The 12,791-nt window shown below is 57.8% G+C and overlaps 1 protein-coding gene across 4 annotated transcripts; it reads left to right on the plus strand.

Moving 5' to 3' along the window:
- The first annotated feature begins 1,131 nt into the window (after positions 1 to 1,131).
- Positions 1,132 to 12,491, plus strand: MAN2C1 (mannosidase alpha class 2C member 1). Of its 4 annotated transcripts, none has more exons than XM_064480690.1 (27): positions 1,132 to 1,467; positions 1,724 to 1,849; positions 2,287 to 2,410; positions 3,283 to 3,360; positions 3,570 to 3,640; positions 4,718 to 4,895; positions 5,191 to 5,380; positions 6,523 to 6,629; positions 6,817 to 6,927; positions 7,280 to 7,372; positions 7,503 to 7,619; positions 7,846 to 7,941; positions 8,044 to 8,189; positions 8,544 to 8,667; positions 9,015 to 9,136; positions 9,242 to 9,327; positions 9,452 to 9,607; positions 9,792 to 9,889; positions 10,009 to 10,157; positions 10,408 to 10,512; positions 10,624 to 10,780; positions 10,880 to 11,023; positions 11,406 to 11,515; positions 11,622 to 11,701; positions 11,835 to 11,983; positions 12,065 to 12,174; positions 12,252 to 12,491. In XM_064480690.1, the coding sequence occupies exons 1-27, from the start codon at positions 1,361 to 1,363 to the stop codon at positions 12,376 to 12,378; spliced, it is 3,261 nt and encodes a 1,086-aa protein (XP_064336760.1). In that variant the 5' UTR covers positions 1,132 to 1,360; the 3' UTR covers positions 12,379 to 12,491. The 4 variants fall into 4 exon arrangements, with proteins under 4 accessions (XP_064336760.1, XP_064336761.1, XP_031296658.1 ...); XM_064480691.1 differs by having other exon boundaries at positions 1,133 to 1,467; positions 10,063 to 10,157; XM_031440798.2 differs by lacking the exon at positions 3,283 to 3,360 and having other exon boundaries at positions 1,133 to 1,467; positions 9,779 to 9,889; positions 10,025 to 10,157.
- The last annotated feature ends 300 nt before the right edge of the window (positions 12,492 to 12,791 follow it).

A 12,791-nucleotide genomic window follows, 5' to 3' on the forward strand; every position in this document is an offset into this window, starting at 1 on the left:
GACTCTGAGCCCCAAAGTGTTGGGTGGCAAGCCTTGTGGGAGGGGATTCTCTGGTCTGACTTGGGAGGTGGAGTGATACTGACTGGGAGGAAAGAGCTTCAAGTTTTCCCAGCAATAACTCACCTGTCCCCTCCTCTGCTTGCTCAAGAAAGAGCATGTTGACTTGTAATTATGGGGGCAATTGATGGGATCTGACCAGCGGGCAGCTCCCGTTGTTGCTGTCTCTGCATAGGGTTACGTTCAGAGCACCTACTTGCAGGTCAGGATAGGGTTGGAGCTAGTTGAGAAAACCCCAACCTACCAAGTGCAACCAGAAGAAAAGGGAGCTTCACCTACAGCCAGGGTTTCACAAGCAGCATTTTTATCCCTCCTGCCTTCGGACATCTGAGCTCCAAGCTCAACTCAGCCTGTCTTATAGCAGCAAGTTATCTATGTTTTAAATCATATATTTAAAACATACATTGGTATTATGTACTTTCCTAACAATTTGCATTTGAAATGTATTAAATGACTTAGCCAGTATTTCCATTAAAGTATCAGGGCTTATGTTGTGTATATACTTTTTTCCTAATAATTTTATAGACAAGGACTCAGCAGTCCTAGGAGGCAGAAAAGGCTGCCAATAGGTTACTAAGAGTAACGTGAGGATGAAATTGGAGGTGTTCCTGGCATTATGGCTTCTCTAACATGTCAGTCCTATGTAGTGAAATACATTATTCTATTAGGATCTTGAATGCTGTTTGTGATCTGCCATCTCAAAATCTTCAGTTTCTGGTGATGGGTGGCAGTTAGCCATATAAGTAAAATCTGTAGTAGAGGAAGCTTGAAGTTACTGGGATGCAAAGCCCTCCCCTATTTAACACATGTCCGCCGACTGGCTTGAAAGCACCCGTCCATGGCACCCCTGGCTCCCCGGCTCTTCCCACGTTAAGTAGACACAGGTTTGCGAGATAGCGAGGTCGTGGCTGGGACCGGAGCGCAAGGGGGTTTCCGCTTGCAGCTTCTGAGACGGGATGACCTGCGTCTGCAGCAGCCCAGGCTCCCGCCCGTGGTGCCTAACGGTCTGTTTCCGTCCCAGGCGTTTTGCAGTATCAAAGCGTCAAACTTGCAGTTCACGTAGCGATTTGCCCAGTGTCCACCAGCTCGGACGAGTTAAGAGAGGACCCTCGGAAGCGCGGCTTTTAGCTTTCAGCTCCCTGCTCCAAGTTCAGAGCAGCAGGGCTTCGGAGAGCCGCCGGTGTTCCTAGGAAAGCTGCCCGGGCCTGGGAGGCGCCCTTTGACGCCGGAACCTTTGGCTCCAGGCCGTGGACCGCGCCGGCAGCGCCTGAGGCCTTCCGGGAAGAGGAGCGAGCGCGCGGCGATGGCGGCGGCGGCGGCGCCGGCCCTGAAGCACTGGCGCACTACGCTGGAGCGGGTGGAGAAATTCGTGTCGCCACTCTACTTCACCGACTGTAATCTCCGCGGCAGGTGTGGCTCCTCGTCCAAGGCGCCGGCCAGCCGGCCGCATCCACGCGCCTTGGCCTCCCTTCCGGGGGGAAACCCAAGCCGCAGCCACCCGGCCCGAGGGACAAAGTGCCCGCCGCGGACAGGGCTGGGGCCCGAGAGGAAGGGGTAGCGGGAGGCTGTGCTGTGGGGCAGCCCTCTCCGCTGTGGAGCAAGGGAACGCGCGTCCCCACCCGCCGGGAGGGCCACCGGCGCGCGCCCACCTGCCCCTCCCGCCCAGGCTCTTCGGAGACAGCTGCCCAGTGGCCGAGCTCTCCAGCTTCTTGACGCCCGAGAGGCTTCCCTACCAGGAGGCAGTCCAGCAGGACTTCCGCCCCGCGCGGGTCGGCGACAGCTTCGGACCCACGTAGGTAACGCCCAGAAGCGGGACAGGGCCAATGGGGCCCCGCTCCCGGCTTATTCACCTCCCCTAAGGGCCCATCTCCACTGTCGGCTCTCTGCCCTAGACAGCTACTTGGGGCAGAGCAGCACCCTCTGCTGGGAACAGCTCCCTGGTCCCGCAGTCTTCATGGGAGAGTTTTTACTGCCTCCCTTCTCCCAGTCCCTGGACACCACTTAGGAAGGGCACTCTGGGACAGGTCACAGACCCCCTCATTTTCTGCCTCTTTCCCTCACCTTGCTGCACACCCCCGTTGCTCCTTTCTTGTGAATCAAACCTGAATACCTTGTGGTGCTGCAAGTGCTTGGAGAAAGTCTCAAGCCCCTGCTGACCCTTGATCCAAGGAGGTATGTCAAAAAGACAGGCCTTCAACCCCTAGGCCCATCTCAGTGGTTCTCTTGCAGTTGGTGGACCTGTTGGTTCCGGGTGGAGTTGACCATCCCCGAGGCATGGGTGGGTCAGGAAGTTCACCTTCGCTGGGAAAGTGATGGAGAAGGCCTGGTGTGGCGTGACGGGGAACCTGTCCAGGTGAGAAGCCCTGCCCTAGGTCAGGTATGGCCACATTTCAGCCCTGATCTCTCCCTGATCAGCCACTCTCAGCTGAGGGGCTCTGCTTGCAGGGTGGTATCAGGATTTCAGGACTGGGCAAGTTGCTGCTCGGGCTCCTGTGTAATTGGTCCTTCTCATACTTGAACGGATGGTTTATGGGTCTCAACACAATTAGTGCTAAACCAACCCTGCCACTGACTAGTCACCCTCCCATTCTGGGCTGAAAACAGTAACTAATCAAGTACAATAGTAGGTACAGCAGATCTCTTTATTAACCCCCCACTAGGGGCCAGGGGCCAGAGTAGTAGCTTTGCAGATTATATCATCTTTTATTTTTGGTTTTTCATGAACTGGTTTTTATTATATGTAGTATATGCTTATGACGGTCAGTGGCAGGAGAGAGGGGTGGGGATTTTCAAACAGTTTTGGATAGCATAAAGTTTAAAAAGTCCTTTTCATCTGAAATAATGGATCTCTCCCACCCCATCTCCAATTTCCCAGATAGACCCCTATTAAAAGTACCTTGTTCATGCATCCAACCATACCAGGTTTAACCTTCATAATCCTGTGTGGTAGGTCTTTATGGTCATTTACAGACTAAGGAACTAGGATATATAGAGGTCAGTGTACTGGGAAGCGGGTTCACACAGCTTCCATTCCAGTAGGGCTAAGCCTCAGTCTCAGGTTAGGATTGTTTTTCTTCCTGTGAAAAAGAGGGCAGACCCCTCCCTCCCTTCACTGGCTCAGCAAATGTCTCCTCAGTGCCCTTTCTGGGCTGGTCCCTGTGCTAAGCACTGGGGATATAGCAGGGAATGAGGCAAACCTGTCTTTCCCTTCTGATGCTTATTCAGGGGTACAGAAGCCACCAGAAGCCACCCAGGATCAGACACCTACCTAAGGCCCCACAAGACTGGTGGCCTTTTCTGCTGGTAAATAGGTGCCATTTGGTGATCTTGCTGCTGACTGCCATAGGGGTTGGGGCACCTGCTACCAGGGGTCTCTGATATCTTGGTCTTACATGAGAGAGAGGAGCCAGTGCTGGGGACCCAGTGGAGGGGCCTGGCCTCCCTCAGCTTGTACTTCATGTGAACTGTCCAGAAGCCTCAGGCCCTGTCTCTTTCACTCTACTCCCCACCAGGGTTTGACCAAAGAAGGGGAGAAGACCAGCTATGTCCTGACTGACAAGCTGGAGGAAGAAGACCCCCGAAGGTGAGTGGGTCCCTGCACTGGGTTGACCAGTGCTGTAGGGGAGAGGGCACCAGTGGGCGAGGAGAAGCTGAGGCCCTGAGTGATCTCAGAAACACACCCACCTTCAACACAACCATCCTCAAATCTCAGAGTTGTCTTTAAAAAGCAGGGTTTTCCCCTCTGACTACAAAGATGTTTCGTTCTTGTGTTAGAGACAGAAAAGCAAAAAGAAGTAAATATCTCCCCCATTATCTCACCACCTAGAGATGCCCACTGGTAACGTCTCAGCATTCTTCTCAGGAATTCTTTCAGGCATAGCTTTGTATTTCTTTGACATTTTGCATCCTGATTTTCTTCACTTGATATTCATTCTATATTATAATGTGCATTTTATGACACCATCAAAAATTCTTCTTAGATATTATTATATGTTATAATATTTATTGAACACTGTGTATCTGATGTTTCCAGACACTACAGTGGTCCTTGACAGCAAGGAGGACTCATATATAGTTATATAATTACAAAGCTGATGAGGCCTCTGAAAGAAAATACTGGGAGCTCAACATGAGAAATCTGTTCCAGACTAAGGAGAAGGGTAGGAGGAGGGTCATAGAAGGCTTCTCTAAGGAGGTCATGTTTGCTCCCTAAAGACAGTAGAACATCACCACAGGCCGCCATGCTGCTGCAAACAGTGGCCTGCCTCATGCTGGCTGATGGATCTTTGCTCTGAAAGATTGGACCTGGGAGATCCTAATGTGTTTTTAATATGAAGAGGGTGCCAAGGCCAAGGCACTGCTTTGTAGACAGCCTTGGAAATAAAAGGCTGAACAACAGCACAGTTCACACGGTTCCAAACTTGGCTGCATATTCTCCCCAGCGTTCATCAGAACACTTATCAGCAGAATGTGGAATTAGTCTGTTGTTTCTACCGTGACCCTCTCACACATGCAACTGAAATACTGTGGGACCCTCTAGGTGATAGATCCTGGGGGTGCATGGGGAGGGGTCTGTTGGAAGCCTCCTTGGTCCTCCCTCTCCCAGCCCCAGAGTCCTCTGCCAGTCTCTTGGCCTGAGGCTGCCTCCCCACATTTGTAGCCTGACTCTCTATGTGGAAGTAGCCTGCAATGGGCTCCTGGGGGCCGGGAAGGGATCCATGATCGCAGCCCCTGACCCAGAGAAGATGTTCCAGGTGAGCCGGGCTGAGCTGGCCGTGTTCCACCGGGATGTCTACAAGCTCCTGGTGGATCTGGAGCTGCTGCTGGGCATGGCCAAGGTACTCAACACCCCCATCCACCCTGGTCACTCTGGAGCCCTGCTCCAGGCAAGCTATTTCTTGGGTTGGGACTCTGAGAATCCAGAATAAGGAGCAGTTTCTGCCTACCTGAGTGTTGGGAGAATTTCCCTGTGTAAAGGGGAGGAGGCAGGCGGGCCGAAGAGGGGATTAGCAGGAGCAAAGGGTTGGAGGTAGGGAGGAACTCTGCTGAGAACCCTTGTGAGATCAGCTGGGTCCTTGTTTTGGAGACTCTGCTTGCTTGAGATGGGGAGTAAGGGACAGAACCCTGCTGCAGGGCCTTGGGGAGGACAACCAGCGCAGCTTCCAGGCCCTGTACACAGCCAACCAGATCGTGAACGTGTGTGACCCTGCCCAACCTGAGACCTTCCCAGTGGCCCAGGCCCTGGCCTCCAAGTTCTTTGGCCAACGTGGAGGTGAAAGCCAGCATACCATCCATGCCGTGGGGCACTGCCACATTGATACAGGTAGGGCAGCAGCTGATGGGTTGGCTGGGGAAGCAGGAGTGGCCTTGAAGCCCTGGTTGTGCCCTGGCAGCACTGCGTGATCCATATCAAGTTCTTGCCCCTCTTGGACTTCAGTTTGCCTGATCTGTACAGTGGGGCAAGGGGAATGGACTGTGAGCTTTGCTAGGTGTGGCTTCATTTATTCTTTCAACATAATCCGATGCCCCATGTGGCCCAATGCTAGATGTTGGGGGGTTAGGATTAGAGAGACTGATGATCACAAAATAGGCAGACACAGTTAGTGCCATGATGGAGGGAAGTATGGAGGGCTGGGGAGCCCAGAAGAGGCACTTAACCCAGCTGGGTCTGGGGAATTCAAGAAAGGCTTCATGGAAGAGGTGACCTTTGAACTGAGTGAGGATGAGTAAGAGTTTGACAGGGGTCCCCAAGTCCTCATATAGGAATGGAAGTAATTAAAATAGGGGTTCAAGCATAGGGGGAGGTTTCCAGGGAAGAGATCAGGAGTTCAGTTTTGAACCTGAGGCTTATGGGAAATCTACATGTTTAACAAACTCCCCAAGGTACTGATTCTCATCCAGCTAAAGTTTCTGAACCACAGAACAAGGGCTTTCTTTGCTGTGCCAAAGGGTGGATGTGGGGTCTGGCCTGGTAAGAAGGAGCCTAGAGGTTAGAGGTGAGGCAGTGATGCCTCATGTAGGATGGGCGGCCCGGGCAGGTCCATCTCGGGAAGCTGTGCCCTGTATTCCAGGACATCCTTCAGTGTGTGTGCAGGGGAAGGGTTCACCCCTCTGCCTCACCCCTCTGCCTCTTCCCTGGGGGTGTCTAGACCTCAGAGTGAGGCTAGTCCAGAGACTGAGGGCTCCATTTCCTGCGCTGTAAAATTGACCTGATAGCCTCAGCCAGCCTCCTTTCCCCAGCCGCTACTCCCACCTTGCAAGAGTGACGTAAAGTGACAGCTCAGGAGCAATGCCACAGGACTTCGAGGGGAAAGGGCTTGGGATAGGAGAACGCTAGGATGACCCTCCGGGGATCCAAGCTGGGCCTGGTTGAGTGCTGGGGGGCAGGGGTGAGGCTGGAGACCTGTGAGGAGCCCCCAGCTCCTTGCCACTCTCTCTCCACCCTCTGTCCCCCTGCTTGTCTAGCCTGGCTCTGGCCCTTCAAGGAGACGGTGCGGAAATGTGCCCGGAGCTGGGTGACAGCCATTCAGCTCATGGAGCGGAATCCTGAGTTCATCTTTGCCTGCTCCCAGGTCAGAGGGACAGCGGTGTCAGGGCACCTGGAGCCTAGGAGGTCCTAGTGTGAGATTCTGAGGGCTTCTTGGGCCTAAGGGGCAAGGCTCCTTCTCACCCTCAGCCACCCGCTGGGTCCCAGGTACTCAGCCCCAGGTGGGCGTTCTTGTCACTCCTGGTGCAGCTCCTGCCCCATCTGTCCCACAGGCCCAGCAGCTCCAGTGGGTAAAGAGCTACTATCCTGGCCTGCATGCCCGGCTCCAGGAGTTCGCCTGCCGTGGGCAGTTTGTGCCCGTGGGGGGCACCTGGGTGGAGATGGTAAGTGCAGTCTGCAGCCCCTCAGTACCGTCATGCCTTCCCTCCTCAGCTTCGCTGATGACTTTCTGCAGGCCCTTCACGCCCCATCCCTGGTGGCGCTGATTAGTCCCCGGAATCCCAAGGCCTGGGACTCATGGGGGACAAGGGCCTTAAGCACCGTGACAGGCTGTCTGTATGACCCAGCTCCGGGAACAGACAGTTGGTCCTGCAGCCAGGAGATGGACACCTCCTGGGCACTGGCTGTAACCTGGTGTCAGAGCCCTGGCTTCTCCTGATGGGGTGGGGCTGGCCTGAGCTCCTGCCTGTTCCCATCTGATGCTGACCCGGCTGCCCCCTGCTTCCCTCCCTGCAGGATGGGAACCTTCCCAGTGGAGAAGCCATGGTGAGGCAGTTCCTGCAAGGACAGAACTTCTTCTTGCAGGAGTTTGGGAAGATGTGCTCCGAGGTAGGCTGGGAGCTGCTTGGCCTGCGGGCAGATGGGGCTGGAGCTTGACCTTGAGTGACGAGGGCCTGAGGCTGTGGCTGCTCCGCCAAAAGCCCTGGTACCCGTGCCGCAGAGGCCCTTTTCCCTGCAGTTCTGGCTGCCAGACACATTCGGCTACTCAGCACAGCTCCCCCAGATCATGCGCAGCTGTGGCATCAGACACTTCCTCACCCAAAAACTGAGCTGGAACTTGGTGAACTCCTTCCCGGTGAGCAGGCCCCAGGGGCCAGGGGAAGAGGGGGCCTGGGTCCCACCTGGCCTGTTCATCTCTCTCCAGGCTTATTGAAGGGTCCTGGACAGACCACCCAACCCCCACCAAGAGAGGGCATGCCTCCCCCAGGGTCACACAACAGGCAGAGATAAGTCTGGGAGGCCTGGCTCTGCCTCAGCCCTGATTCTGGCCTCTCTCTTCCTACTCTGTCCCCTGCCTGCAGCACCATACCTTTCTGTGGGAGGGGCTGGATGGCTCCCGTGTGCTGGCCCACTTCCCGCCTGGTGACTCATATGGAATGCAGGGCAGTGTGGAGGAGGTGAGAGGGCACCTATGGCCGAGATGGGGGATGGGGGGCAGGCTGGACAGGGCTGGGTATCCTGCCCTAAGCTGACACATGCTGACCTGCCCCGCCTTCCAGGTGCTGAAGACCGTGGCCAAAAACCGGGACAAGGGGCGGACCAACCACAGTGCCTTCCTCTTCGGCTTTGGGGATGGGGGTGGTGGCCCCACCCAGACCATGGTGGACCGCTTGAAGCGGCTGTGCGATACAGATGGGCTGCCCAGGTCAGGCCTGGCCTCACTTAGCCCCACCCTCAGCCCTTGCCTGGAGCTCTTCCTTCTGCTCAAACACTGGGCCCAGCCCCTACCCTAGACCTTGTCCCCCTCCAATCCTGGACCATGGGTGCCTCCCAACTTCTACCCTGGGAGGAGGGTGGGGAAAAGCCGAGGGTGGGAAAGGGCTTAAACCCACTGGAAAGAGAAATCTCCTGGGGTGTCCCAAACTGGCTTTGTGTGGACAGGGAGCTTTCTGGGGTCAGCTCCTGTCAGTCGGGGCTGGATATCTTGTCTGCCCTTGCATGGAAGAAGAGTGAGTCACGTGGCCAAGGCTGGGAGACCCAGGCTCTCGGTCCCCCTCAGGGTGCAGCTGTCTTCTCCGGGGCGCCTCTTCTCAGCACTGGAGAAGGACTCGGGGCAGCTGTGCACGTGGGTCGGGGAGCTCTTCCTGGAGCTACACAATGGCACCTACACCACCCACGCCCAGGTCAGAGCTGGTGGCTGAGCCAGGCGGGGAGAGTGTGCCCTTGAGAGGCCCAGAGGGTCAGAGGAGGGAGCAGGGGACGGAACCCAGCCCAGACCTGGGGGAAGAGGTTTGTGTTCCACAGATGAGCTGAGAGGAGAGGAGTGCAGGAGGCCAGGTGGATCAGGAGCCTGAAGGAGGAGGGGCTTGGGCTGAGGGGAGAGGTGGGAGGCATTTGGGGCAGATCACCCATAAGAGGCTTTATCCAGGAAGCCTTGGGGAGTCATCCCGGGTCTGAGCAGGGAAAGGCTTTGGAAGGTGTCCTGGGATGCTTGAACAGATTCTAGACTGATCCCCCACCCTGGGCTCAGATCAAGAAAGAGAACCGGGAGTGTGAGCGGATCCTGCACGACGCGGAGCTGCTCAGCAGCCTGGCCCTGGCCCGCAGTGCCCAGTTCCTATACCCGGCGGCCCAGCTGCGGGACCTCTGGAGGTCAGCCCAGCTTCTGCCCCCTGCCACCCACCGACCTCACCCCAGACACCTCTGTGGCTGCCCCTCCCTCCCAGCCTTCCCCAGCCCTGCCCTTGGCCCCTGCAGGCTCCTGCTCCTGAACCAGTTCCATGATGTGGTGACTGGAAGCTGCATCCAGCTGGTGGCAGAGGAGGCCATGTGCCACTACGAAGGTGAGACAGGCAACATCCCCACTGCTCTCTGCAACACTCAAGGCAGAGCCCAGAGTGTCTCCTGTGGGACACTCAGGGATCATCCAGACCCACTGCCAGCCATGACTGACCAGTCTCTCCCCAGACATCCGTTCCCATGGAAACACACTGCTCAGCGCCGCAGCCGCAGCCCTGTGTGCTGGAGAGCCAGGTCCCGAGGGCCTCCTCATTGTCAACACACTGCCCTGGAAGCGCACGGAAGTGTTGGCCCTGCCCAGGCCTGGCGGGGCCCACAGCCTAGGTACCAGCTTGGGAGAAGGGTGGCTACTGCGGCAGGAGGGAGATCAAGGCCAAACCAAGAGCTGAGGATCTCTGCTGGGGGTGCCTCAGGCTAGAGAGTTACTACTCACCCCCTCCACCCCCACCCCGAGTAAGGTTCCTGAGAAGTCAGGGAGGCCGCACTGATGCCCAGGCCTCATCCCCAGCCCTGGTGACAGTGCCCAGCATGGGCTATGCTCCTGCTCCCACCCCCGCCTCACTGCAGCCCCTGCTGCCCCAGCAGCCTGTGTTCGTCATGCAGGAGGTGAGTGCTGGCACGTCGCCGTGGTGGCGGGGGGCTGTCCCGGGCTGTGCCTAACAACATGGGGGTTCTGAGCTCCCCAGCCTGGAGCAAGTGGTAAGGCAGGGCTGGGGCTGGGGGAGCTATTGGTTGCGGAAGCCCCTGCAGACTTAGCCTCAAGGCCCCCTCCCACCAAGACTGACGGTTCTGTGACTCTGGACAACGGCATCATCCGGGTGAGGCTGGACCCAACTGGCCGCCTGACGTCCCTGGTGCTGGTGGCCTCTGGCAGGTGCTAACCCCTCACTGCCCTCTCCCAGTGCCTGGCAGGCAGATCCCAGACCTCAATCCCTCTGTCCCCTGGCCACAGCTGCCCACAGTAGCCCACCAGTGGCTCTGGACTGGGACCCACACATGGAGCGGGACAGGCTGGTTTAGGAGTCCCCTGTCCCCTGGGTCTACTTACCCTGCCCACATACCTGGAACAGCTGAAGAGACCAAGGTCACAGAGTTGTAAAGTACCAATCCTCGTGTCCTTCCAGGGAGGCCATTGCTGAGGGTGCCGTGGGGAACCAGTTCGTACTATTTGATGACGTCCCTCTGTACTGGGACGCATGGGATGTCATGGACTACCACCTAGAAACACGGTGCGGGGCGGGCAGCACTTGGGGTGGTGGTGGGAATACAAGGGTGTTGGGCCCCCTCCACCAGGCTGCCCTGGCTCAGCGCCTCCCTCCCTCCCCTCCCCTATTCCACAGGAAGCCAGTGCTGGGCCAGGCAGGGACCTTGGCAGTGGGCACTGAGGGTGGCGTGCGGGGCAGTGCCTGGTTCCTGCTGCAGATCAGCCCCAACAGTAGGCTCAGCCAGGAGGTCGTGCTGGATGTTGGCTGCCCTTATGTCCGCTTCCACACCGAGGTAGCAGGGGCAGGGTGGCAGGTAGCTTCCCCGGGTGTGGCTGGTGAGGAGGGGCCAGCCCAGGCCCATCCCTCCCCTTGCACCCCACCCCTACCTCAGGTGCACTGGCATGAGGCCCACAAGTTCCTGAAGGTGGAGTTCCCCGCCCGTGTGCGGAGCCCCCAGGCCACCTATGAGGTCCAGTTTGGACATCTGCAGAGGCCTACCCACTACAACACTTCTTGGGACTGGGCTCGATTTGAGGTCTGACATGGGGTGGTGGGGGTGGGGGTTTGGATCCTCCCTGGCTGAGGAGAAACTAGTTGTGTGGTATGGGGTGAAGAGAAGGAAGGTGATGATCAGTATTTACTTGTTCCTAACACGTGCACCAGGCATTGTGCTAAATGCTTTGTTTAGTTTGACACTCATGCCCATTCGGTGGGTTAAGTACTCTTATCCCCCTTTTCCAGATGAGGAACTGAGGTTTAGACAGGTTGGGTGGTGTGAGCAGGGCCTCCTATAAGTGAGAGCTAGAATGCAATCCTGTGGTCCCAGAGCTTCCTTCAGTCTGGTGACAGGAGCTCTGGAGCACAAGGAGGAGGCGGGGCCACCAAGTGGGTCTGGGATCTATGGATCTACCCTCCAGGTGTGGGCCCACCGCTGGATGGATCTGTCAGAGCACGGCTTTGGGCTGGCTCTGCTCAATGACTGCAAGTACGGCGCGTCAGTACAAGGCAGTGTCCTCAGCCTCTCGCTGTGAGTGGGGTGTCCCTGGGACACTGGCATGGGAGCGTGGGGGCGCGGTCTTCCTGGGCCAAAACAAGCAGCTCAGCCCGGCCCTTACCCACCCTTCCCACCCTAGCTTGCGGGCACCTAAGTCCCCTGACGCCACGGTTGACATGGGGCGTCACGAGTTTACCTACGCGCTGATGCCGCACGAGGGTGAGTGCCTCGGCCCCGACGCCCCTCTGCCCTTCCCAGCCTCGCTTGTCTCAAGGGTCAGTGGGGAAAACTCCAGCCGTCCCTCGCCCCTACCCTCATTTCCACCACTCGTCCCTTTCTGGTTCGCACCCAGGCTCCTTCCAAGATGCTGGCGTTATCCCCGCTGCCTACAGCCTCAACTTCCCCCTGCTGGCGCTGCCCGCCCCGGGCCCGGCGCCCACCGCAGCCTGGAGCGCCTTCTCGGTGTCCTCGCCCGCTGTCGTGTTGGAGACCGTCAAACAGGCAAGGGCTGGGCCGGGGCCGGGGCGGGGTCTGGGGCCGGGCCCGCCCTCAGCACCGCCCACCGCCCGCCTCCCTCCGCAGGCAGAGACCAGCCCCCAGGGCCGCACGCTGGTCCTGAGGCTGTACGAGGCCCACGGCAGCCACGTCGACTGCTGGCTGCACATGTCGCTGCCGGTTCAGGAGGCCGTCCTGTGAGTGGGATTCCACTCCGGGGTGGGAGTGGGATTCCTGCCTTCGCGGGACCCTCACGGCCCCTCCTGTTCTCTAGCTGTGACCTCCTGGAGCGGCGCGACCCTGCTGGCCCCCTGCCCCTTCGGGACGCCCGCCTGAAGCTCACCTTTTCTCCCTTCCAAGTGCAGTCCCTGCTGCTCGTGCTGCAGCCCCTACCGAACTGAGTCCCCGAGGATGGGGTTTTGCTTGTGGAAGGCTTTGGAGGCTCCTCATTTCTCCGTCCCAGCCTGAAGCAAGGCTCAGTCACCTCTTGAACAATAAACCCTTGGCTTGGGAACCCTGTTAGTAGCCCCTGCTTATTCCCCTCAGGGCCCATCCTCAGGCTTTGAGAGGGGAAGGTTTTACCCCAGGGATTTGGGGGCAGGGGCAAGATCTAAGGTCACCTGTGCGTGCACGGTCTGGATTGCATCCCCCATGAGAGAGACTGGGGGTTTCAGTGACCATAAGCTGACTAAGAGACCATGAGATAAGTTGTTCCCCTGTGTCCACAGGCAGAGGGCCTGGGGCTGGGGGAAAGGCCTGGGGCTGGGGAGAAGGCCTAGCGGGTGGGTTCTGGCTGGCCCCTGCTAGGAGGGGA

This window comes from Camelus dromedarius, chromosome 29 (assembly GCF_036321535.1).
Source record: "Camelus dromedarius isolate mCamDro1 chromosome 29, mCamDro1.pat, whole genome shotgun sequence".
NCBI lineage: Eukaryota > Metazoa > Chordata > Mammalia > Artiodactyla > Camelidae > Camelus > Camelus dromedarius.